The sequence below is a fragment of the Lolium perenne genome, chromosome 5, assembly GCF_019359855.2.
Source record: "Lolium perenne isolate Kyuss_39 chromosome 5, Kyuss_2.0, whole genome shotgun sequence".
Classification (NCBI taxonomy): Eukaryota; Viridiplantae; Streptophyta; class Magnoliopsida; order Poales; family Poaceae; genus Lolium; species Lolium perenne.
The window spans coordinates 256692622-256720215 of NC_067248.2; the positions used below are offsets into that span (position 1 = coordinate 256692622).

Here is a 27594-nt window from a genome sequence, read left to right on the forward strand (position 1 = left end):
AATTACTAATAGCGGGACCTGGAGATCCATAATAGCTCCCACATATTCAACGATGACTTCGTGATCGAAAGAACCATTCACATAAAATAACAATTCCCTTTGTTTCGCGATATTTTACTTATCCGAAGTTTGATCGTCCGTATCTACATACCTAGTTCAACCTCGTTACCGATAAGTACTCTTTACTCGTACCGTGATATGATATCCCTTGTGAACCAGTCACATGCTTGCAAGCTAATTAGATATCATTCCACCAAGAGGGTCCAGAGTATATCTATCCGTCATTAGGATGGACAAATCCCACTATTGATAGAAGTGCCTCAACCCTATACTTTCCGAACACTTAATGCCACCTTTATGACAACCCATTTACGTAGTAGTGTTTGGTGTCATCAAAGAATCCATCCGGTGTAGGTGATTAACAAGATCTCATGGTCGAAGGATTAAGTTACTATGCATATTAAAGCTTGAAGCACAAAGAACTAAATGACTTGATCATATGCTACGCTTACTATGGGTGTATGTCCATCACATCATTCACCTAATGATATGACCTTGTTATTAATAACATCAAATGTTCATGATCAGGAAAACATGATCATCTATTAATCAACAAGCTAGTTTAACAAGAGGCTTACTAGGGACTCCTTTATGATTACAAAATACACAAGTATTAATGTTTTCGGTTAATACAATTATAGCATGTGATGTAAACATTTATCATGAACACTAAGATATAACAATAAACACTTTTATTATTGTCTCTTGGGCATATCTCCAACAATAAATGCAAACATCGCATAGCTACCACCTGGTTTCCTTTATGCAAGATCACAGTTTATAGATAATCCTCTATCCATGACCTCGGCTCCTGCTGATCGTCGTAGTTGGCAGCATCGGTAGGTGTTGGTTTGAACCTTTTTGGTGGCATTGCCTCCCGAATTTTATGGCTCAAATAGTCGGCCCCACGGACCTCACCATCATGCTCTTGAGTTTCTTCAGAGTCGTCACCGTCGAAGCTAGCACGCGCAGCGTGTCGGCGACGGGCTTTATCAATTTTGCTTTGTGTGATATCATCACGGGCGTCCTTTAATGATGAGCGATGTCGCGAACCGCTAGCATGACGTGTAGCTTTCTCCTTCCTATGGGTGAGCTTGTCTCCGAGAATCGCGAGACTTTCTAGGGCGCCCCAATGAGCTGGAGCCATTGGGTTATTAGGTGTTGGTTGATTGTTGATCAAATAGACCGCAAGGTTTACTGTCGCTCCTTCGACAGTCTTGGGCCTTAGCATGCCTGTTGTGTCCATTGTCATGAAAGAATTGGAGAGATTCGATGTAATCTCCCTTGCGTCTCCTTTCGAACGGCGGGGGATACGTGGGTAGTACCTCACATGCCCTTGGTTGCTTTTGGAGATGCTTTCGAGGGAGGACAGCGCCCTTCCCCGCTCGCTCGATAGATCGGCTGCCTACCGACGTCGATCAAGGTCGGCTCGCTCCTTGGCCAACCGAGAACGGTTTTTCTCAAGAATAATGTGATAAGCATTGAGGGTGCCTATAGATACTCCGACGGGGAGGCTAACGTTGTTTACTACGGTGTTGCGAGCCGCATCCCACTCTTCCTGGGAGACAGTAAAAGTGATGTTGGCGTTGTTGCCACTGGCCTCGCCATCTTGTCGCCTCTCGCGATTGACATGCAGGGTGCGCTCGCCCTTGAAGATCTTGTCTCCTATCTGAGGGTTGAGGATAACGCAGATTTGGTAATGAGCCGCTCGTGTTGCGGCTATGGGGGTGATGTTGTCGATACTTTTTTCATCGAAGGAGTACTTGGTGTTGCAGACGAACGGTGAAGCGTCCGAGCCAAGTCCGTGTCTGGTGTCGCAGTTGAGGCAATAGTACGATGTTAGATCCGATGACCCGGAGTCATCAGACCCAGCTGACGTAGTGGACATGGTACAACGCGACGATGATGATGATGAAGCCGCCGGAGCCGAGACCGATGGCATAGCCTATAGATCGACCGCGATTGCCGATGAAGCAGTAGACGTAGCTGTCGATGAAGTCGTAATTTTTGCCACGCCAGGAGCGATCGGACCTGGGAGCCGAACAACGCCCCGGAGTCGACGCGGAAGTGGATGCTCCCGAATGCCATGTCCATCCCACCACGTAGGCCCGAGAAGGGCGAACGCGACGCATCGGTGTGCGGAGTGACCTCGAAGGACCCAATACAAATCGAGTTCCCCGAGTTCGGCGACGATGAAGCCGATGGTGGTGTAGATGCCGGCGAAGTTGTAGCCAACATGATCGTGACAGCCGATGTAGTGCCTTGTACTAGCAGGTTTTCCACAGATGGCGTCAATTGTTGAGGGAGCTCCTCGACAATGCCCACCATTAGGGGCTTAGGGTTGATGGAATCTTGCAGGCTAACACGAAACATCAGATACCAAATAAACGGGAAGAGAGATTACCTTGGTTCGAGGCTCTCGATGAGGTAAAAACTCTTACTTCCTGCTTGTCTAATCTTAATTTATCGAGTAAAATAGGTTACAATGGGGTAGCCGATAGACTACTATGGTCGACTCGCCGGGAGGCAAGGATTGTAGGGTTTTGTGTGCTAAGTTACGTGGTTTCGAGTATTCTTCTTCTTTTGAGTTCGGCAGGTTCTCTCCTAGCCTTTGTATAGTAGGTTAGGTCTCGAGAGTCATGTCTGAACTCGACTAGGGTACATTAAAATCTAATCTATCTTTTCCTTTATTAACACCTTCTTATCTTATTCATCAAGAATCCATCTTCTAATTGGTCTCATTTATTGCAACCGGCATATGGGTACATCTTGATCTTGGGTAAGCTTTGTGTGCCCCTAGTTGGACTAAGAAAGGTAGACTAATATCGAGTACCGAAGGTAATGGTCACATCACACTGCACGGTCGATCATGGCATCCTTAAGATGTTTCAGGTGTCTAATTTGGATGCCAGAGACCAACTAGACCGGGGCAGAGAAGTTGGAGTGAGACGAGGTTTGGAAGAGCTCCTTGTTCGATTACTGGCAGATGTGAAGCAAGACTTCACACTACAAAGCACAGACGCCGCAGGCTTGGGAAATCCCCTTGTCTCATTTCAAAATTCTCAAGCTGATCTGCGACGGCAGGCACACATCCAGGTCTGGAATCTCAGACAGCTTCAGATAAAATCAGGCGACCTAAATCTTCCTTCAGATAGTAGTCGCAGTAAAGAATTAAAATATAATGCATGGCCATAGTTCCGTCTTTTAGGTGAACTAGGTGCTACGGAGTACATGGGATCCAAATATCAAGGCCTTTGTGGACTGGACACGGTTAAGATAGATTTTCTCGGCATAGTCATCAAAGTGTGAGGTTCAGGTCCAAGAGGTCATCCGTCGTCGAGCTCGTGTCTGCCTCAGGAGGGGCACTCCAAGAACCAGCCGTACTTCCGCTGGCCATATTGTACGTAACCACACTCTCTGACATCGCAGGGGACACGAGGCCAGAGCCAGATCCAGTCGTACTTCCGCTTCCCCTTGCCACCTCGCGGACTCCAGTCACACTTCCACTTCCCCTTGCTGCCTCGCGGAATCCAGTCACACTTCCGCTGATCTCTTCATAAGTAACCTGACTCTTGGACATCGCTGTCGACGGTGGGCATGGGGCGACTGGAGGGCGGCCGCCACCGGAGTGAAGCGTGTCGACGCGTACGCCGACCTCGGGGAAATTGAGACGCGCGGAGCGGCCACGGTAGTGTAATGCAGCGACGTCGTAGGCCCGCGCGGCTTCAACAGCGGTGTCAAAGGTGCCGAGCCAGAGACGCTGCTTCCTCGCGGGATCCCGGATCTCGGCCGCAAACCTGCCCCACGGCCGCTTCCGCACCCCGCGGTACTGCCTCACTAATTGGCTGCCACCAGCCAGCGCCCCGGAGTCGCTGTGAAGGATTTCATGCTGTTCAATTGAGTCTTCCTCCATGATCTCATATTGTTTTTCCAGAGTCATGTTTTCTTCCTCTTGAACCCCGCCATTATTATCATCCTGACCGGTGAACATCCGATCAACACACTGTATGTTGAAGGTGGGACGTGCCGGATGAATTTTAATGGCACAACTCAATGCTGATTCTGCAGCCGTTCTATCAGGGTCATCAGCACCAGCACCCCCAATTTTCGCAGAGATTTCCTTAAGGCCTGACAAGTGCTCAATGCCAACAGGCATGGTTCCATGTTGATTCTCTCCATGGGCATCGAAACCTAGCTTGAGGGTCCGGAGATTAGGCATCGCACCTACCTGAAATTCCAGCCAAGGTATACTGCACTGGAAGTTAAAGTACTTGAGAACCGAGAATCCTGTCTTACTGAAGACAATTCTTTCTATAGGATTTGTTCGGACATACAACGACAGAACAGCAAGTGCAGGCAATCCTCTGAGAAGATCAACATCATTCCTCACAAGTTCTGTAACCCCAATCTTCAAAATGCAGATCTTGACCAGATGTCCAATCCACTTGGGGAGGCTGGAGAATGTGCATATTTGTGGCAACCACTCAAATCTCCGAAGAAATGCTGGAGGAGAGGTCATGCCTTCACAGGAAATGCTCATGTTTGAAGATCCAAAGGCCAGAACACTTGAAGGCTCCAGAATTAGAGACCTGAGGTCACAGAGTTTTGCGATAACGGAGCACATAATATCCATTTTGCTCTTTAGATGAGAGGAAGGCACTGTGGAACAGCTTAGCCGAAGATCCTGCATATTAGTCAGCTTGCTGATGCTCTGCACATTCTCTGTTGAGTTAACACTTAGATCAAAATATCCAAGTGTGCAAAGCGATGTCATGCGGGCAATACCCTTGGGCAGATTTGTCTCAGCAGGAAGACTTAGGTGCAACAAGCTCGGCAAATAAACAATGTCCGAAGGAACCTCGCTTACTCTTGCATCTATTTTCAATGTCTCCAAATATTTCAGACCTCGCATCCGGGTTTGTGGTACTTCTAAGGTGGCATTACATGTGACGTGAAAATATCTCAGCCGAAAAAGCTCAGATATTCTAGTGAGATCAAAACTGATGCTCTCATCATCGACCCAAACATGTAGGATTAGAACTTGAAGTAGCCCAAAATCCATAATGGAAGGCAAACACTTGAAGACCCCAAAAAATGCAAGAGTTCGAACCTGTGATAGACCCATATTTGTTGGTGATGTTGCTTCTGCATTACCAAAGTGAAGAGACAGTCGACGAACCTTGTCAGCTACTATTGCAGTTGTCTGACAATGATCTAATGCAGTGACAAAATTCTCTTCTATGGACTTGTGCGTGACAAAATCAAGTACCATGTAATGCACACTGCAGGACAAAACATCATCATTGTCATTTACATGTACAGGTTGGATCATTCTACTACTGATAAGCTCATCAAAATAGCTCCTTGATATTTCCTCCTTGTTTTTCTCTTCTATTGCACGGATAAAACCTTCAGCTATCCATTGCTTGACCATATCATCCTTCTGAACAATGTAGTCCTCTTCATATACACTGAGATACATCACACATGGCTTCAAATACTCAGGAAGACTATTGTAACTAAGGTTCAGTACTTGTTTCATCCCTTCAGGATTAGGATTTGTCCTCAAACCATAACCTAAGGATTTGTTTACATAATCCCATTGCTCGTGTTTGCCCATCTGGCTTACTAAAATATTGGCAACAATAACTGTTGCTAGTGGCAAACCAGCACATTTCCTTATAATATTGTTAGCAACTTCACTGAGTTCGGATGGACATTCATATTTTGGACCAAAAGCTGTGTTGAAAAATAATTTGCTTGAATCATCGTGACCCAGTGGTTTCATTGTAAAAACATACTTGGAGTCATAACCACAACATCTCAGAGCTACATCCTCGACTTCTGTTGTTATTAGTACCCCACTGCAAAGATTACCATCCGGCAGAGCACGGTTGATGATATCCCATGTTTGCATATCCCATATATCATCAATTACGATCAAGTACCTGAGGAATGTTTTAGCACAGTTGTTAGCCTAAAAGCAAATATCAAGTCAGAAATATTTCATTCAATCCTTAATGGAATAGAAGAGGAAAGTGGTTCAGCATAACTACATACATAAATATTGTTCTTGCTACAAGATATAAAGATTCAGAAAATTACAGTAACTTCTCACTTTAAAAGAAAAACTGCTTAAACTCTTCACCAACCCTGAAATCATGCAACTAATATTAACATCAACCACAGACCGTTCTCATGCACTAAGATGGCGCGGTAACATGTTTGTATAATGAAAAAAATACACAAAAGACCTGCTCTAGAGACTACTATTCTTGAAGTAGAAACATGGGGAAAACACCACTGAAATTTTTATATGTTAAAGTATTAACATGCTATGCAAGATTTATGAATCAAGAGATAAAAATGTATACCTCTTATCTTGGAGATGTGTCCTGATGTCAGCAATCAGGTTATGCATCTTCCAACTGTGGGGGCTCTGGTGTGGACGAACTTGTGATAGCATGCTGATGAGAAGCCTTCTGACATCAGGCTTTCGGGATGTACGTACAAATGCCCGGCACTCAAATTGCCCACTGATTCTACGGTACAGCTCATTAGCGAGCGTGGTCTTACCAACCCCTCCAGATCCAACAACAGAAACCACCTTGAACTTCTGCTCCCCATTCTTATCTAGCCACTCTTCAAGCTTCTTCAGAGGGGCAATGATGCCAACAGGCTCACCATACGGTGTGGGAAGCCAAGAGCCAAAAGACGGGTCACATCTAGTAGAAGTCGAAGCAGTGCTGCTGCTGATGCCATTGCCACCAGGGTGGTTAAACAAGCTGTACCGCTGAAGCGCCTCCTGCGAGCGCATGCTGAACTCCCTGATCTTGCTGGCCATCCATAGGCGCCACTTGAGCTTCTCTGGGAGCCTGATGGTCTTCTCCCTACGGCGAGTGATCTTGTACTTCTTACGGAAGGGAGATAATATCCATCTCCTGGTGCCGGCGGCATTCTCGTACTGGTCGACGCTGTCCTCCATGTCATAGGTCAGCTCGCGTGCCTCCTTGGTCAGGCACTTGACCATCATGGCATGATCCTGCACTCTCGATTCACCGTGCTCTTGGAGAATGGCTACCATCTTCTCAAGATCTTGCTTGATGAGAGATATCTCGTCTGCTGCACCCCGGGGCAGCATGTGGCCGTGACAGACAAGTAGCGCATTAAGCTTTCTGGGAAGTCTGAACATGGCGTCCACCAAAGCGCAAACCGGGGCCTCCATTAGATCTCCCTGAAATCAAAGCACAGACAGGAGCCTCCATTATACATCATGGATCAATACACCAATTAAGAGATATGCCGAATAACAGCAACAAACTGATCTCAATAACCAATTATTGATCGGGAGTTAGTGCACGAAAGAATTTCTACCGCACCAATTACGAAATATTTTAGTGGCAAACATACAGAAATATTTTTTGGCATTTACAGTATATAGTAGGGTTTACTAGTTGGCACAGTTCAATGAACAATGATAAAGATTTTCACTGGTTTACAGTTCTACTGTTTCTTCACAAAAGTTTGCACAGAAGCATGTAGCTTCCCAACAGAAGTTCTACATTTTTTCTGAGAGCATCCACTCGTCCACCTGTCAGAGCACTACCAACAACATCATAATAACTCAAGCAATATGCAGAGCTTTCAATGCAAACACACTTAGGCTTAGCAACATTGCTAATTTTGAAATTTGTTTCTATAATCATGAGTACGATGCTTATACTCAGAATCAAGAGGGGCATGTTATATAAGAAACATAACTTTCCAAAATATCCCTCCGCAAAAGTCAACTCAGTGAGAGATCTCTCATAATGATGCAAATCTCCCCTCCTAGGGAAGTTCTATGTATATGTTCTCAGTGGTGAAGTTCCTAAAAAACAAACAGTTTCCGGTAACCCAGTTGAACTATTTGCATTGGCAAGTCAAAAGCACAGATGACTCACTTTCATTAAAGCATCAACTTGATTTCCTCCTTCTTTCCATTCACGGTTGGCAATGTTTGTTATACCTGCAGAACATGTGGATCGCAAAGAAAACTTAGTGACACCGCTATGTGAAATGTCATAGCGACTACAGAGGAAAATGCTAAAATAAGAGCAATAAAGTGAAGAATACCCTTTGTGGGTGGTACATTTCTTGATTCCCTTTGTGCTGAAGTAAGTATATCAGTTGCAGGTATCACCACCGGTATTCTTTGAGATACACCAACCATCTTAGGTTTGGGCGCAATATCTCCCTGAATAAAATATAATAGCAAACAAACGAATTTTGTAATGCATCTGGTAGAAAAGATGCAAAATATGCTAATGAAAGAGAGAAAAAAACGTCTACTGTGAAACTGAATAGGATTCGATTACAGAACTGCAACGAAGCACATATCAGCTCTTGAGCTAACCCATAATTAATTACAGTGGAAACAGTGGACCTCAATTTTCACATCACTGAAGGTTTTATATATTAAACGAGTAACCAGATACTTGTTCTTTAGCATAGGTGAAGTGTCCAACATCATGGTTCTTCTAAACCATGCAGCTTAGATATGTTTAGGAAGTTGAAACAAACCAAAAACAGCCACAATTCTAAGTATCCAGAATATAGCTGCATTCCTGTCACATAAGCACTAAATAGAGTGAATACATATCACTGATCTACCTTCCATGTAAGCGGTAAATTTTTTGCAATATCAATCCTATTAAGATCATCAACAATATTGCTTATAGTAGGCCTTTCTTGTCGGTCAGACTTCACACATCTTAACGCTATTTCAATGCATGTCTTAATTTCTTGTGATGCATGTGACCACATCATTGCGTGTAGCCTTTTTTCCCAGTTTTCACATACCTACAAAATGGAAGCAAAATGTTGACATGTTACCTACATACAGAGCATGGGTAAAACACAGCATAACTTCATGAAAGACAAGTTCATGATTCAGAAACTTATCACTTACAAGCTCAATGATTTTGGAAGGAGTATCCACATGGTCATAGTAGTGCTTGCGTCCTGCTATCATATGTATTATTACAACACCCAAACTGAATACATCATACTTAGATGAGATTTCTTGTTTGCTGGCGAATTCAGGTGGTGTGTATCCCCTGCATGGTATCAAATACTATTACTTTGTAACAAAATAATATAAGAAGTTGATTACTTCACATCAGGTATGAACTCACATTGTTCCCAAAGGTGTTGTTGTGGTACATGTTTTGGTTGTAGAAAAAAGTCTCGATAAACCATAATCTCCAATTTTCGGAATCATGTCGTTGTCCAACAATATATTTCCAGGTTTTAAGTCCAAATGAAAAATAGGATCTTTGTATCCATTGTGGAGGTGATTTAAGCCCTCGCAGACTCCCTTAATTATTTTGTAACACGTGTCCCAATCAAGTCTGCATGGCTCATCTGTAGAAGTAAACATGATGGGTTATTACAAAGACGACAATTGATGGATTGATTAAAATAGATAATAAGTTTAGTGAGATTTTTGTTCTTCATGCATAATAATATTTCCTATGCAATGCATGATCTCACCAGAGACGTGTTTGTCCAGGCTTCCGCCTTGCAAGTACTCGAAGCAGAGAGCTCTTTTATTCTCTTTGCAAAAAACAAGTTCTCCAGTAAGTTCAATAGATTTGTGATGTGTTTCATTGCAGTAGCCAACTAACCGAACAATATTTTGATGTTGGACCCTCATAAGGTTAGTACACTCATTATGGAATTGTTTCCCACTGACATGATCTGGAGGCATGTAGCTGAGCTTCTTCACGGCAATCGTTTCCCCATTGTCCATGACTCCCTGTTAAAGATCTTTTCGTTAATACTGTCCATGGGCACTTGTAATTAGCGGTCGTCTTGTTTGACAAGTAAAAGCTCAAGTAATAGATGCAAATAGCAATGATACCTTGTAAACCACTCCATAGGCACCACGACCAATTACACGGTCCTTGGAAAAATTGTCAGTAATCTGTTCTAACAACGCGAACTCGAACTGGGATGTCGCCCCACTTGTGTGGTGTAACCTGTTCAACGTTGTATTCTCCATCTCCTAGTAGTAATAACACACAGTAAGTGGCTGTGTATGGATAAGCATAACGTTTGCAAAGAACAGATAAATGCATGTATTGTTGGAAGATATGGGTAACAAATAATTGGCATTTCCATATAGCTTAAAAAGGAAATAATTCAGCAGCAATTAATTAAGGCAAATCTAGCAGCAGCTAATAATTAGGGACAACTTGGTCAAAAAATAATAATTAAGGACATGTTGAAGAATTGACATGTCCATATAGCATGGTATATTGAGAGAGGTAAGCTCCATGACATGAAAAAGAATGGAGCAAGAAGAAAGGAAACGGGAGGAGCAGCTTTCTCGTGGATGCATACAGGGATGGTGTTTGCCTAACCTGGATGAAGGTGGAAGAAGAGTTGGACAAACGGAGAGGAATGGAATGCGGGACAGAGCAGTAGAGGCCTATTTAATTCTCCTCACGCCCGGCGGTTGACTTTTGCAGCGATGCCGCCTCTGCCGCCACCTCGTTCACCCTCTCCCGGAGCGCTGCCGCCTCCCTCAGGTTTGCACTGCACCCGCAGCTTCTCCTTGGCGCGGCTCCGATGCCTGCTGGGCCTTGAGCCTGCCGTTCTCCTCCGGCTGCGAGAATACCTTGAGCTCGAGAAGCCTCGCCTCCACGGCCGCCGTGGTTCTCGAGCTCCCGCGCGCTGGCCTCCTGCTGCCAGAGAACGTCTGGACCCCAAAATACGTGAGAAAGGAAGGCGCGGCGGCGAGGCGCCAGCGATTGCAGCGAGAATGGGGAATGGAGCTTCGTTTTGTTTTGGATCTGATGTAAGAGGAGAAAGAAGCGTCACGCTGACTGGAGCAGTGAGGGTAAAGTCGGAAACTTGAGAAATATTCCTCTAGTAGCGGAATTATTCATGAACGCTTTTCAGAGTCAGGGACAATCGACCCGTGATATCAATCAATTCAAGTAGGCTGTCAATGACTTTACTCTTTTCTAAGGCTGCTCATAGTGGGGAGTAACTTAGACTAGTAACATATGCCATGTTACTAGTCTAGGTTACTACCCTCATAGTGGGTAGTTACTTATATGGGGTGTCATGCATTGTGTCATTTATTATGTTGTAGACTCATTTTGCCTTGATGTGTGTGATGTTATGGTAACATAGCTAGTTACCATCTCACTTTTTTTTTTCATTTATTCGCATGTCATGTTACCAAAATGCTTTGAGATGTGTGATGTTACTAGCTATGTTACTCCCACTATAAGCAGTCTAAAGTGAAGGACGCAAGTGGGGCTGTGGTTATTATTTTTCAACTGCCAAAGACACCTTTTTTTTTTTTGAACATACTGCAAAAGACACCTTGTTGCTGCAGCGCTTCAACTATCAAGTTTAGCCCATCAACAATACATAGTAGTACTCCCTCTCATTCATGTTAATTGATTTAATTAAATTTCTATTTATCTAGTTAAGTTTCTAGACTACATGCATATGCGTATGTAGATAAAGTAGAATCAATTCATTTGGATCGAAATGAGTACTTTGTTTCCAAAAATAATACAGAGAACAAAACCACAAGAAAACAAAATAATTTACAAGAACTACTTTGAGGCAACACCAATAATGTAATAGAAGTTATTGCTACTACACAAACCATTGAACATAGTTTAAAATCTGGGTCAAAACGAACTGGTGTAGGTAGTTTATTAAAATCTTTGAATTTGGAATATGGAAACGTAACTCCGCTTAGAAGAATAGCGCTGACAATCCTCCGGAGGTTAATTTCCTTTCAGCATCTGACTAAGAATTACGAAATATTTGTTGCAAAAGATTATACTATTGTAGCAGTGTGAACTACTCCTCGCCAATGCACCGCCGGCTGACATGACCGTCACTTGTGAAAGGACATGGATACCGCCTACAGGGTGAATAGGCGGTTTAATTATTTTTACAAATATGGCTTTACAAATGCGTAATAAAATTAGCATTTAATTTGCTAAGCACAAAACCTATATAACTAGGGTTTACCTATGTGCACCAACAACTTATGGTAAGCAATACAATGTGATAGCAAAATATTATACTGGTGTAGCGTCGTGAGCTACTCGTCGTCAATGCCCGCCGGCAGCATTCCAATCCGGGTGACATGACCATCACTTTCTTCTTCCATCACCTTCGTTTTCCATCACATCCGCTGATGGTTTGTGGCAACGCCACTGAGCATCGTCACCGCCAACTTCTTTTAGCACCCTCGCTATCTTAGCACCATCGCAGGCCGCTCATAGCACCACCGATAACCTATGGTAGCACCCCCACCCTCCCCCGACAACCTCCGGTAGGATCCTCGCTGGTCAGTCATAGCATCGCTGCCGGCTGCTCGTAGCACCACCGAAGACCTCCGATAGCACCCCTGCCAGCCTCTCGTAGCACCACCGAATACCAACAAACTACGCTCAAAACAACACCGTTGTCGCAACACCCATGGCCTTTATGACAATTTTTTCAATTCTTGCCTCGTCTTGCTCCCGCACCACCACACAACTACAGATCATTCCAAGGTCGTTGGAACGTGATCAAAACGGCTTGTATCCGTTGGAATGTATGTTTGGAGAAATTAAGTAATGCACCTCCAAGTGGTTGTACAGTTGATGAATATATATGTGATATTTGTGCATTGTTTCATTGATTCAGTTGAATCACTTGCTTCATATGTTTTGCTCACAAATAATTGTCCACTTGTAGGACAATCTTGCATTGGAAAGGTACAATCAAATGCTCTCCTCCACAGAAAAAAAAAACGTTCAACCTCCAACATTGTTAGAAATTGCATAGCGAGAAGTGGAAATTGAGGTAGCAATAAGCATCACCAAAGAGGGGGTGCATTTTTCCAATTGGATGATGAATATGATTGTGTGCCACTTGGAGGATGAAACAAAGACAAGCCCGATGGAAACAAGAAGGCAAAAGAGAAGCTCAAGAAGCTTGTCGATGCATCAAGTTTAAGGGGCAAAATTGATGTCATAGTGAAATCCAAGGAGGTGTTGGTGAATAAAATACTAGAAGCAAATTTGTATTTGGCCAAGATGTAGAAGCAAGAGAAGCAAGCAAGGTGGAAAACACTACATGAAGATGAGATGCGCAAGGCCGTTGTGGAGGCGAGAAAGGAAAGTGGCGAGGAGAAGAGGGCCATGGCGAAGCTCATTGCCGAGGATAACAAAACACTCGTGATGGATCCAACTATCATGGACGCCTACAAAAGAATGGTGGGATTTAACTAGGATGGAGATGTTGCAACAAAGAAGGGAAGCGTCTACTTCACCTGCTTCTCCAGCTAGTGGTGGTGGCGGTGGAGGTGATGGTGGTGGTGTTCATGATGATCTAATGAGTGACGGTGGAGATGCCTCCACGGATGCTTGATCTTTCAACCTTAGTTGTGGTGTCGATCATTTTGGCTTGACAAGAGCTAGCTCGACGTGCTTGTGTTTGATTTGTCCACAGCTAGATAGTTCGGTTGCTGGCCACGCGGGCTCTTAAAACCCATTTTCCGAGCCCTTACCAATGTTTTTAAAAGCCGCGTTATAAGAAGTTTGCTAAAGATGCTCTTATTGGAGCATAGATTTTGGCTCTCAGCCTCTAATGATCTTGTTGTTTAAAAAAATCAAAATCAAAATTAAAAGCTTTATAAATATAAATAAATTTGTATCCATAATGATGTATCCACTAAGGTGCAAAATATCAGTTTCAAATGCTCCTACTCTGCATTCTGAGCTATAAAAAATAACAAAAATGTGTATATGCTGCAAAACTCTATATTAAATCGGGTTTTGTTCTTTTGTGTTGCCAACGACACGAAGAATATGGCATTGAGATTTTGCATGCTCATAGGTTACATTAGTGACTATATCCAAATTTGTATTTAGATTTTTAAAAATTACAAATCTGATTTTTAAAAAGTTAAATAAAAGGATTAGTGATGCTCTAAAGCTAAAACACTTCTCCTATTTATGACTGATTCTTCCGCTAGACCACCTGTCCCGTGAAGGCTCTCGAATCCTCGTGTGATTAGTAGAATGCATGTCCTCGCAAAAGGTTTTCTGAGCTAAATTTGGGTGATCCAATGGTTGGATCACCTCATGTTGTGAGGCACGCAATTAAAACACCTCCTAGCCAACCCACTTGAAACCTTTAAATCAGCAGTTTGCTGCTTAGAGCAAGTAGTCAGCTGGCTATAAGAGATAAAATAGTATAAATTTGCTTAGTTAAAAAAAAGAGAAGGGAAATTGGCTCTTGTGCAATAGTCAGCTCTAGCATGTGCTCCTATGTATTATGTGAGATTAAAAAACAGACATTCAACCACAGCCTCTAAATTTGTTTTTCCGCCGGCGCGGCGCAACTCTCCATCCGGTGCCCCTAGGACGAACCATTCTACATGGGGCTAAGGGGCGCCGCGTGGCGAGAAAATTCCGCATGCCAGCCCTATCGGCGACTAGAGCCAAAAAAATACAAATATTTTGCTCCTTCGTCTCGGCGACCACCTCCCATCCCCGATGTCTCTGCCGTAACCACCCGTCACCGCGACGGTCTATTGCCGCCAATAGGAACCCACTCCACCACCGCATACAATCCGCCGCAACCCTCGCCACCTCGCCGCCACTTCCCACCGTCGTCGTTCACCCGCTCCCGCCACCACTGCTACCTCCATATCTCCACCACACTCCCACATTGCACGCGAGGTGTTCGGCTATTTGCCAAGGCGATGGACTCGGATGACGAGGACGTCATGTCCGCACTCATGGACGAGGATCTCACTGTTGTGGCTGCTACCAGGGACGACGCTAGAGACGACAAACATCTAGCAATCCTCATGTCCCTCTTGGCCATGTGATCACCGAGGAGGACACTCATCACCAACTGCAATATGATCTGGTGGAGCATTTGTGGATTCTCAAAGGCGTCGTCTAGTTTGTTTATTTCCTTGCCATTGAGATTTAAACTTTTAAATTTGTGTGATTTGATGAACCCAAATTATTTATGTGATATGTTGAACTTGTTGAATTATGCCCATCATTTATTTAAGTTGTAATAAATTATCACAGTTTATTTATTGTTTAAATTAAATTATATATGAAATTGTATTGGGGATGTCTATGGGGTGCACAGCTGGGCGCTGGCAAGTTCCTATTTTGCATTTCGCGCCGGCACCCCCATAAGTTGCCCCAAAACGATTGGGGTTGTCTAAGAGCATCTCCAGTCACGTCCCCCCAAATCGTCCCCCAAACAGCACCGGATCAATCGTTTGGGGGACGCTTTTTCTTCATGTCGCGTTTGGGGCCGTCACTGCCCAGCCGCCTCCCCCAAACGAGGCCCTAATTTTTTTTGATACGGTGTTCGAAAACATAACCATTTTATTAAACATACCATACAAATAAATATGTTTATGTTTGCTAAAATTGTTTTCAAATTAAAATACAACACACAATAAATAACTAAACAAATATAATAAGTGGGGATATATCAAGGCACCACCACATTTGTTGATAATCCTTTGACCCTCCACATATACTCAACGAGATCATTTTGAAGTTGCTCACGAACATTGCTCACGGATCTCTGCATGCATGGTGAGGAAATCAGTAAAATCTACAAGCACCTAATGATCAACCTCCACAAGAGGGATCTGACACTCATAGGGACTAACATGTCTCCTGACCTGATTCTTGTGGTGATCCTCGATGATCATGTTGTGTATGATCATACAAGACTACATCACCTCCCACATTTATTTGTGAGACCAGCTTAGAGTAGGGTACCGAACAATAACAAATTAAGCTTGAAGCACATCAAATACTCGCTTGACATGCTGAAAGGACGAGATGTCGCCTAGAGGGGGGTGAATAGGCGTTTAAAAACTCTTGCGGATTTGGCTTGTAAGAATGCGGAATTAAACTAACGTTTAGTTTACAAGAATGCGGATTGAGACTTTGTGTGATCCATGATTTGTAATAAGCACTCTTGGTTGTAGGGTCCGTGGCTATATTTTTCAATAATGAAATAAAGGCCGTATGCATCACTTTGATGCAGAGGCTGGGACTTGTTCCCCCTTTCGAAAAAAAAAGTTTACAAGAACAAGTCCTAAATATTCTAGGCTCAACTAAGTGCAAGAATAACAACTAGAGCTAAGCAAGATAGGCACAAGATATATGAAGCACAAGTGATAGCAAGATATATGTACTTCAAGCACGATGGCTATCACAAGGAAAGTAAGCTCGGGTATAGAAATAACCGAGGCACGCGGAGACGAGGATGTATTCCCGTGTTCCCTTCCTTTGCAAGAAGGTACGTCACGTTTGGAGGAGTGGAGGTCCCACGAAGGATTCTCCAACGCCACGAAGGCTCACCCTATTCTCCGAGCCACACCCACGAAGGATAATGGCCCTTTCCTTATGGTTAGCTTTTCCTCCACTCCGGAGATGGCAAGCTCCACACCACTTCACAAGCTCCACGAAGGAGAAGCCCGGGCCTCTTCACAATCTTCCTTGAAGGGATCACCGGAGCACCAACCGCCAAGCCAACTAGGAGGTCTCCCTCCAAGAGTAACAAGCTCACGGTCTCTCACTCGAACTAATCGTGGTGGAGAGCTCAACAATATGCAATGATGCAAAGCAAGAACACTAAAGGTGTTCAAATCCTTCACACTCAAATCCCACCAAAGCAACAAATGCTAGGATGAGATTAGAGAGGAAGAACAAAGAGGAAATCAACAAATGACTCCAAGATCTAGATCTAAAGAGTTCCCCTCACTTAGAGGAGAGATGGATTGGTGGGGATTGTAGATCTAGATCTCCTCTCTTAGATCCCTCAAGAATGAGCAAGAATCATGGGGGGAATCAAGAGATAGGGCAAGTTCTTCAAAGTCAACAATGGAGGAGAGAGAGTGGAAGAACTTATACAGCCCAAGGTGAAAGAAGGGCTATTTATAGCCCAAGCCGAAAAATAACCGTTGGGGAAATGTCCAGCTCAGCAAAACTTCGAGGAGCCCGGTCAACCGGGCCTGGGGCCGGGACGTCCGGTGCAGGACCTGGTCAGACCGGGCCATAGACCGGACCAGCCGGTCCAAACCGGACCTGGCGCCGGGTCGTGACTGGGGCGGGTCTTTGTCGCGCAGAACCTACGCCGGGGAGGCCGGTCCACCTCCCGGTCAGACCGGACGAGGGGTCGGACCCAGCCGGTCCAAACCGGACCTCAGGCCGGACCAGCACCGGGCGAAGCTGGAAACCTTACTGGATAGTGCCCGGTTGGCACCAGTCCAGGGGCTGGTTTGAACTAGGCCATCCGGTGGGACGGCCGGTCACGCCGGGCGAGAAACCGGGCCAGCAGGAAAACATGTTATACAAAAACTGTGATAACTTTTGTGTCCGGACCCCGATTGACATGAAACCAATTTTGTTGGAAATATGGAGACTCCTCACAGGATATTTTTAGATGTTTTTAGAGAGGGAGTCTCCCACCGTCAAGAAACGGTGAAGACGTCCAAACTCGAAAACACAATAGAAGATGCATGCGGATTCCGTTTTTGATGAATTTGGGCTTGTTGTAAAGCTAGCAACAAGCTCAAGAACCTCTCACAAAGAAACACTAAGAAGCAATAGGGATATGCAAAGTATGCAAAGGATTGAGCTCCCTAAGACGATGTGATCAAGTTACCCAACCGAAAGCCCCTCTTGATAGTGTGACTATCTATCCTATAATCCGGTCTCCCATCAACCACCTTGAGACCAGTAAAAGGAAAACCTATCAAGGTCATACCTTTGCCTTGCGCATCCCGCTTGATCTTGATGATAAATCTTCAAGCTCCACTCAAGCCGGAATGCCTCACTTGATCATTGTTACTTCGTGAAGACTCACAAATGCTCCCCCGTACACCATGATGGGAAAGCTCCATTGATGCACATCTTCACGTGTCCATTATCACCAAATGGACGGCAAGCTTCAAGCATATGATCCTCTTGAGATGCTCAACTTGAACTTGCCCAACTCAACCTTGATGACGATCACCACTTGCCGTCATCCTCTAATGGGCTATATGAGATCTCACTTTTGATGCATGCCCATGGAAAGCTACCATGTGACTTCACGTGGCACATTCTTCATGCTTCATGTGTTGACCAAACTTGAATCTATTCTTCACTCTTTGTATTGGTCAACCTTGTATCTTCTCATGCTCTATCATACTATCTTGAGGTGTATAAAGAAGTCTTCACTTGGAATCAAGCTCTCAAGATCTTGATCATTCATTGCTTATCACATAAGATAGAGCATGGCTAATATTGAGTTCCACATAGGAACTCCATCTTCATTTCTTCTTCTTGATCATATCACATATATATCATTAGATCGATGATGTTGATGCAAATACTCAAGGTATATCTTTATCTTCATGGCATCCATACTTGAATCCAACACATGGACTACAAGTAGATCCTATGGAATATTCATTCATATAAACTCAATGAAAACATTAGTCCATAGGGGTTGTCATTAATTACCAAAACCACACATAGGGGAATGTACCCTTACACATGCTTCCTGCAAGCTTCTTGTTGCGAACCAAAGTGGCAATTCTTCTAACTTGATGGAGCTAGAATTGTTTTGACAAAATTCGCCCATTTTAGATATATACCATTGGCTAGATAATATCCTTTGGCATATTGGTGGCCATTGATCTCATAGTTGTATGGTGGAGCATGACCCTCCACTAGTTTGCTGAACACCAGAGACCGCTGTAACACGTTGATGGCATTGTGTGATCCCGCCATGCTAAAAAAAGAATGCCAAATCCATAGGTCATAATCTGTCATAGCTTCAAACGCCACACTGCAATATCCATGACGCCCTTTGTATATACCTTGCCAAGCAAATGGGTTGTTCTGCTATGACCAGTGCATACAATCAATGCTTGCAAGCATCCCAGGGAATCCTCTCACTGCATTTTGTGCCATGATCCTTGCAGTCTCTTATTCAGTTGGCCCTCTTAAGCAGTATTTTCCAAACTTTCTCACCGCAGCTCGGCAAAACTTGTACATGCACTCAATGGCAGTAGACTCACTCATGCGAAGGTAGTCGTCATGTGTATCGGTAGGTGCTCCGTATGCAAATATACTCATGGCAGTGGTGCACTTCTGAATTGACGAGAACCCGACAATGCCAACATCGTCGTGCTTCAACTTGAAGTAGGGGTCGAACTCTCGAACGTTGTGGAGGATATTCATGAACAAACCCTTGCTCATCCTATACCGGCTCCGAAAATTGTTGGCTTGTGTTGCTTCATCTGCGAAGTAATCGTTGTGCAGAATGGTATGCCCCTCCATCCTCTGCCAGGGCTTCGACTTCTTTCTTTCCCCCTTTGAACCTCCATGGCGTGGCCTCTTCCTCTTCTCCACCTCGGCGTCAAGCATGTTCTGGAGGGACACGATGATTGAAAAATGCTCCGAATGTCGTCGTCGAAGGCTTGCTCTTCCTCCAACATTCGGACAATCATCTCATCGTCGTTATCAATGTCTGAAGCAAAACAAATGGTTAAAATTCATCTGCGGAAGAGGAGTCAAAGAACATCGACCTATCATGCCTACTAGACAAGGCGCCGAACACCTTCTGTGCGTGGAGGAGGGCGGATTTGCTGGCGCGTTCTGGGACGCGTTGGCAAAGCGAAAACGGCGAAATGGACGGTGAGGAAGCCAACCGCCACGACGGTGCCCGACTCACAAGAGATTGGCCGTCTAGATGACCGATAAATCGAGCGGCAGCGGAGGGCTGGGAGGGGAGGCGCCACGAGAAATAAAAGGCGGGAACCAACTGTTCTGGATGTGGTCCCTGACATGTGGGCGTCCGCCTCGCTTCTCACACTGTTAGGCGTGCTCAAAGCGTCCCCTTTGGAGCGGGAACGAGCTTGGGGCGCCGTACGCTGTATTGCACGTAGAAGGGTAGTAGGCTTCAGGGTACGTGACTGGGGACGAAAATATGTATGGTAGTCCCAAAGAAACCTTTGTGGACGCTTAGACTAGTCATAGTACAAGTAGTTTAGGACTAACTTCGTGTCCAACTCAGCAAATTTGTTTATGTGGCAATAAGTTAATGAGGAGAGAGAATGATGAAGTAACATAGCTAGTTACTGTAACATCACACTTCCCAAAATACAATAAGTCTATAATATAATTAATGAATCCATCTATGATACTACTTTAATGTTACTAACCACTATGAATATAGTAACATAGAGTAGTAGCATTTGCATTTTGAAGCGGACTTGTGGCTCTCGGGTGCAACACACCCCCATAGACTAAAATAATATAGTAATTTGAAAAGGTCAACTTTTTTTGAATCTTCCTGAAAACCAAGGATGATCAAGTTTGTCCTCGTAAAAAAATATTTAGACCCGAATGATTCCCATGGACTCCACATCAAAAATACAAAATTATGACGAATATAAAGTGAATAATACCTGGTCATGGGGCGTTTAGAGTTTTTTTTTTAACTATGGGGGTACATTGCACCCGAGAGCCACAAGTCCGCATCAAAATGGGGAAATACAAAGGAGCTCTCGGGTGCCACAATAAAAGGAGCTCTCGATACAATAAAGGTAATTTCCTAGGAAAATATTTTGTTTCAAGTGCAATACCTTATCATCTTTGATTTCCAAAAAAGTTTGAATTTTTTAAAACTTTTTTTAATATTATTTTTTCAAGTATAGGGGTGTGTGGCACCCGAGAGCTCCTTTGTATTACTACTCCATGTTACTTCCCACTATAACTAGTGTTAACGAAGATGCTCTTAGGGCATCTCCAACGGGGCGACGCATTTCAGACGTTCAAATTGTCCGCGGGCATCTGTTTGCGTCGCCTGGCGGACGCGGAAATGGTCGAGCGTCTGTTTGCATCGGGCAGGGGCGGAGCTAGGATCTAACCAACTCCAGGGCCAAAGAGTGCAAAATAGTGCAAACAATGTCAAAATGTACTAAATATGTTGCTTGGTGCTGGTGCTAAAGTAAAGGAGGGAATTCAGCCTCACACCCCGGGCCATGGCCCCTGTTGCCAGGGGTGTGGCTCCGCCCCTGGCGTCGGGGTGGCTCCAGCGGGCCGATGCATTTCCGGCGTGGGCCAGTTTAGTTTCAGAAAATTCATAAAAGAGGTTGTAGCCTTAAATTAGCTCAAATTTGCACAAAATTATAGTCTCAAATTACGTCAAATTGAGGTCTGAAATAAGTTCATCACACTTTGCACATGGTACATCGCAAAGTGGAGTCCAAAAGGGGCACAACAAGGCCTGAACAACATAAAAAGTCCAAAGGAGGCCATGGTGCTGGGCGCATGGCGCCGGTAATCAGGCGTCTCGCGCGCGGATTTTGGCGCGCCTCTTCATGAACCAGGCCCTGGTGTCGTTGTCGACGCTGCTCAAGTTGGCTAGCATGATCCTTGTGTCCTTTGCACGGGTCTTGGCCTCGGCGTCCATCCTCCTAGGCTCGGCGTCACGCAATTTGGCCTCGCCGTTTGCCTTTTTGGCCTTGACGTCCATCCTTTGGATCTCAATTAATGACCTCTTTTGTGAGGTTGAGGTAGATGGCAGTTGCGGCCTCTTTTTTCCATACGCCTCTTCTCGTCCCTAGCAGCCAAGGCGGCATGATTCTCGGCCATCATCTGCTCCAGGCTCTAGGTGAACGCAATGGCATGTGCCTCCCGGGCTAGATCGGCCTTGGTAGTCTTATGGCCTCTGGGACGAGGTGGAAGGGCTTAACGGCCATGATCATCGTCTTTGCCATCGAGGTTAACTACTGTACCATTATTCACAACTTCATTGTAGGCCGCAAAGCTTGTCTTCCACTTTTGCGCGTCCTTGAGCTTCTTCCAGCAATAGACCATATGGTAGCCCTTCTTATGCACTACCTTGAACCTCTCCAAGTCCCGGGATTCCTGCAATCACGCCAACACCGCTAATGATGTACATACAATGATGTAAATAGAATAGAATGATGATGGTTGTCTCTTGTTTACCACTGAAATCACGCCAGCACCGCTAACGGGTGGCTCTTAGTATGTTCGACGGCCGAACAGAACTTGCTTGTCTCTTGTTTGATGTAGTTCCATCTTTTTCTAGAGGACTCTTCCCTGCGAGGGCTTTGGATGTGGTAGGGTGGGTGCTTCTTCGTCTCGTTGTACTCCTGCATGACCTTGGCCCAGTACACCTTGCACTTTTGTTGGGCGCCACTAATACAGTCATGGCTTGTTGCCAGCCACGCATCGCACAAACACTTGTCCTCGTCGTCGATGAATCCTTGTGTCCTGCGGCTCTCCCCCTTCTTCTTGGTAGCATTGTTCGTGGTGAGGATAGGCCCTGTTGGGGCGTCCTCAAAGTCGTCGACGCACACGGGTGTTGGCTGCGCGGGTTGGGTGGAGAACAGCTGTGCGCCATCGATGTCCTCCGCATCTTGCATCGGTGCCCACTCCTGTCCCGGTCCCAGCGTCGCCAACGAAGCCGCCGCCAAAGATCATGGCCTCAATGTCTTTGTCATTCCGGTCCTTCCAATAGGCCTACGAATGACCGAACGTCAGACGCATGATACACGGTAGTCGCACGCGTTGAGAGAGCTCACGTACCGGGTCGTCCATCGTCGGGGTAGTCGGTGCCATTTCGTCAAACAGGATGCGGGGCACCGGCATGCTCTCCTCCGGCAGCTGGTGCGTCTTGTGTGTCGCGCCCGGGCACGAGTCACTGCTTCTAGGCGTCCGGTTGAGGTCGGGAACCGGCGCCCTGTTGAACTACACCGCCGCCACGCCGGAGGCGAACCGCGATGTCAGGTGTACCTGCAAGTGAGCGGGAGTTCCAGGACGCAGCTGGGAACTTACCGAGCTCACGGACGAGGCCGGAGGAGCGACGCCGGCGATCCCATCTCGCTTGACGAGCATGTAGGCCTCCGCTAAGGTCGGATGGAGGCCTACTTGCGCGACGCCGACTTTCATATGCATCTGCCACGCCTACTGGTCGGCGTCCATGGCGGCGGCCGCTGCATTCCTCTCCTTCAGGTTCCTGCACCAGTCGCGACGCTTCGCGGCCTCGACGCCTTTCTCCTCCTTGGACAACACCTTCTTTGCCACCTTCGGCTTAGCGTCCCGTTTGCTGATGGCGGCCCGTTTTGCTCCGCCGGAGCTGCAGCCTCCATTCTGGCTATGGTCGTGGCTATGGCGGAGTGTGGGGCGGCGGCGGGTGCGAGGGTTACCTCGGAATCCATGGTGGTGGATGCGGCGGCGAGGACGTCCATCGATTCTGGACTGCTCGCGCCGGTCTACTTTGATTTTTCGCGCGGGGAATAGCCACTGGCGGGAATGTTATTGGCCTCCTGCCACTAACACGCGGGTCGTACGTCATTTTTGGCGGACACTCGGCGCGATCGCGGAGCGTCCACGGAGACGCAAACCTGGCACATATTTGGGCCAGGTTTATGTCGCCGCGGACGGCCCGGTCACTTTGCGTCGCCCCGCTGGAGCAGGGCCCAAACAGATTTTCGGTTAGGGCGGATGCAAACGGTAGCTTAGTTGGAGATGCCCTTACGCCATGCATTTAGAGCATCCCCAGCCGTCTCCCCGACGAGGCCCCCAGGACGCCTTTTTTGCATCCGGATGGACGAAAACGGCTGATGGCGTGTAACTCACACGTTCGTTGGGAACCCCAAGAGGAAGGTATGATGTGCACAGCAGCAAGTTTTCCCTCAGAGAGAAACCAAGGTTTATCGAACCAGGAGGAGCCAAGAAGCACGTTGAAGGTTGATGGCGGCGGGATGTAGTGCGGCGCAACACCAGGGATTCCGGCGCCAACGTGGAACCTGCACAACACAACCAAAGTACTTTGCCCCAACGAAACAGTGAGGTTGTCAATCTCACCGGCTTGCTGTAACAAAGGATTAACCGTATTGTGTGGAAGATGATTGTTTGCGAGAAAACAGTAGAACAAGATGTGCATGAGATTGTATTTCAGTAAAGAGAATTGGACCGGGGTCCACAGTTCACTAGAGGTGTCTCTCCCATAAGATAAACAGCATGTTGGGTGAACAAATTACAGTTGGGCATTTGACAAATAAAGAGAGCATGACCATGCACATACATATCATGATGAGTATAGTGAGATTTAATTGGGCATTACGACAAAGTACATAGACCGCCATCCAACTGCATCTATGCCTAAAAAGTCCACCTTCAGGTTATCATCCGAACCCCTTCCAGTATTAAGTTGCAAAGCAACAGACAATTGCATTAAGTATGGTGCGTAATGTAATCAACAACTACATCCTTAGACATAGCATCAATGTTTTATCCCTAGTGGCAACAAGACAACACAACCTTAGAACTTTCGTCACCGTCCCAGGTGTCAATGCAGGCATGAACCCACTATCGAGCATAAATACTCCCTCTTGGAGTTACAAGCATCTACTTGGCCAGAGCATCTACTAGTAACGGAGAGCATGCAAGATCATAAACAACACATAGATATAACTTTGATAATCAACATAACAAGTATTCTCTATTCATCGGATCCCAACAAACGCAACATATAGAATTACAGATAGATGATCTTGATCATGTTAGGCAGCTCACAAGATCCGACAATGATAGCACAATGGGGAGAAGACAACCATCTAGCTACTGCTATGGACCCATAGTCCAGGGGTAGACTACTCACACATCACACCGGAGGCGACCATGGCGGCGTAGAGTCCTCCGGGAGATGAATCCCCTCTCCGGCAGGGTGCCGGAGGCGATCTCTGGATCCCCGAGATGGGATCGGCGTTGGCGGCGTCTCGGAAGGTTTTCCGTATCGTGGCTCTCGGTGCGGGGGTTTCGTCACGGAGGCTTTAAGTAGGCGGAAGGGCAAGTCGGGAGGGGCACAGGGGCCCCACACCACAGGCCGGCGCGGCCAAGGGGGGGCCGCGCCGCCCTAGGGTTTGGGCACCCTGTGGCCCCACTTCGTTTCGTCTTCGGACTTCTGGAAGCTTCGTGGAAAAATAGGCCCCTGGGCGTTGATTTCGTCCAATTCCGAGAATATTTCCTTACTAGGATTTCTGAAACCAAAAACAGCAGAAACAAAGAATCGGCACTTCGGCATCTTGTTAATAGGTTAGTTCCGAAAATGCACGAATATGACATAAAGTGTGCATAAAACATGTAGATAACATCAATAATGTGGCATGGAACATAAGAAATTATCGATACGTCGGAGACGTATTAGCATCCCCAAGCTTAGTTCTGCTCGTCCCGAGCAGGTAAAACGATAACACAGATAATTTCTGGAGTGACATGTCATCATAATCTTGATCATACTATTTGTAAAGCATATGTAGTGAATGCAGCGATCAAAACAATGTATATGACATGAGTAAACAAGTGAATCATAAAGCAAAGACTTTTCATGAATAGCACTTCAAGACAAGCATCAATAAGTCTTGCATAAGAGTTAACTCATAAAGCAATAATTCAAAGTAAAGGCATTGAAGCAACACAAAAGAAGATTAAGTTTCAGCGGTTGCTTTCAACTTGTAACATGTATATCTCATGGATATTGTCAACATAGAGTAATATAATAAGTGCAATATGCAAGTATGTAGGAATCAATGCACAGTTCACACAAGTGTTTGCTTCTTGAGGTGGAGAGAAATAGGTGAACTGACTCAACAATGAAAGTAAAAGAATGGTCCTCCATAGAGGAAAAGCATCGATTGCTATATTTGTGCTAGAGCTTTGATTTTGAAAACATGAAACAATTTTGTCAACGGTAGTAATAAAGCATATGTATCATGTAGATTATATCTTACAAGTTGCAAGCCTCATGCATAGTGTACTAATAGTGCCCGCACCTTGTCCTAATTAGCTTGGACTACCGGATCATCACAATGCACATGTTTTGACCAAGTGTCACAAAGGGGTACCTCTATGCCGCCTGTACAAAGGTCTAAGGAGAAAGCTCGCATTTGGATTTCTCGCTATTGATTATTCTCAACTTAGACATCCATACCGGGACAACATAGACAACAGATAATGGACTCCTCTTTTATGCATAAGCATGTAACAACAATTAATAATTTTCTCATTTGAGATTGAGGATATATGTCCAAAACTGAAACTTCCACCATGGATCATGGCTTTAGTTAGCGGCCCAATGCTCTTCTCTAACAATATGCATGCTTAACCATAAGGTGGTAGATCTCTCTTACTTCAGACAAGACGGACATGCATAGCAACTCACATGAAATTCAACAATGAATAGTTGATGGCGTCCCCAGTGAACATGGTTATCGCACAACAAGCAACTTAATAAGAGATAAAGTGCATAATTACATATTCAATACCACAATAGTTTTTAAGCTATTTGTCCCATGAGCTATATATTGCAAAGGTGAATGATGGAATTTTAAAGGTAGCACTCAAGCAATTTACTTTGGAATGGCGGAAAAATACCATGTAGTAGGTAGGTATGGTGGACACAAATGGCATAGTGGTTGGCTCAAGTATTTTGGATGCATGAGAAGTATTCCCTCTCGATACAAGGTTTAGGCTACCAAGGCTTATTTGAAACAAACACAAGGATGAACCGGTGCAGCAAAACTCACATAAAAGACATATTGGAAACATTATAAGACTCTACACCGTCTTCCTTGTTGTTCAAACTCAATACTAGAAATTATCTAGACCTTAGAGAAACCAAATATGCAAACCAAATTTTAGCATGCTCTATGTATTTCTTCATTAATGGGTGCAAAGCATATGATGCAAGAGCTTAATCATGAGCACAACAATTGCCAAGTATCACATTACCCAAGACATTAATAGCAATTACTACATGTATCATTTTCCAATTCCAACCATATAATAATTTAACGAAGGAGAAACTTCGCCATGAATACTATGAGTAGAAACCAAGGACATACTTGTCCATATGCTACAGCGGAGCGTGTCTCTCTCCCATAAAGTGAATGCTAGGATCCATTTTATTCAAACAAAACAAAAACAAAAACAAACCGACGCTCCAAGAAAAGCACATAAGATGTGATGGAATAAAAATATAGTTTCAGGGGAGGAACCTGATAATGTTGTCGATGAAGAAGGGGATGCCTTGGGCATCCCCAAGCTTAGACGCTTGAGTCTTCTTAGAATATGCAGGGGTGAACCACCGGGGCATCCCCAAGCTTAGAGCTTTCACTCTCCTTGATCATGTTGCATCATACTCCTCTCTTGATCCTTGAAAACTTCCTCCACACCAAACTCGAAACAACTCATTAGAGGGTTAGTGCACAATAAAAATTAACATATTCAGAGGTGACACAATCATTCTTAACACTTCTGGACATTGCATAATGCTACTGGACATTAGTGGATCAAAGAAATTCATCCAACATAGCAAAAGAGGCAATGCGAAATAAAAGGCAGAATCTGTCAAAACAGAACAGTTCGTATTGACGAATTTTAAAGTGGCACCAGA

The 27594-nt window shown here is 45.1% G+C and overlaps 1 protein-coding gene across 1 annotated transcript; it reads right to left on the reverse strand.

Annotated features, from left to right (window-relative positions):
- Positions 1-3159: 3159 nt before the first annotated feature.
- On the reverse strand, positions 3160-10928 carry LOC127302806 (disease resistance protein RGA5-like). The gene is made up of 10 exons (XM_051333438.2): positions 10467-10928; positions 9965-10108; positions 9595-9859; positions 9237-9465; positions 9011-9158; positions 8713-8901; positions 8176-8296; positions 8004-8068; positions 6435-7294; positions 3160-6008 (listed from the first exon to the last, which is right to left on the reverse strand). Exons 2-10 carry the CDS (start codon positions 10103-10105, stop codon positions 3359-3361), a joined length of 4668 nt encoding a protein of 1555 aa, XP_051189398.1. The 5' UTR covers positions 10106-10108; positions 10467-10928; the 3' UTR covers positions 3160-3358.
- Positions 10929-27594: the final 16666 nt, after the last annotated feature.

What these genes read in the sequence shown, in the direction of transcription:
- LOC127302806 (XM_051333438.2), bottom strand. Translation starts at nt 10,105, where the DNA reads ATGGAGAATACAACGTTGAACAGGTTACACCACACAAGTGGGGCGACA. An exon ending in CCTGGACAAACACGTCTCTG is followed by an intron (nt 9,466 to 9,594) that starts GTGAGATCATGC and finishes TTACTTCTACAG; the next exon opens with ATGAGCCATGCAGACTTGAT. An exon ending in ATTTACCGCTTACATGGAAG is followed by an intron (nt 8,297 to 8,712) that starts GTAGATCAGTGA and finishes TATTTTATTCAG; the next exon opens with GGAGATATTGCGCCCAAACC.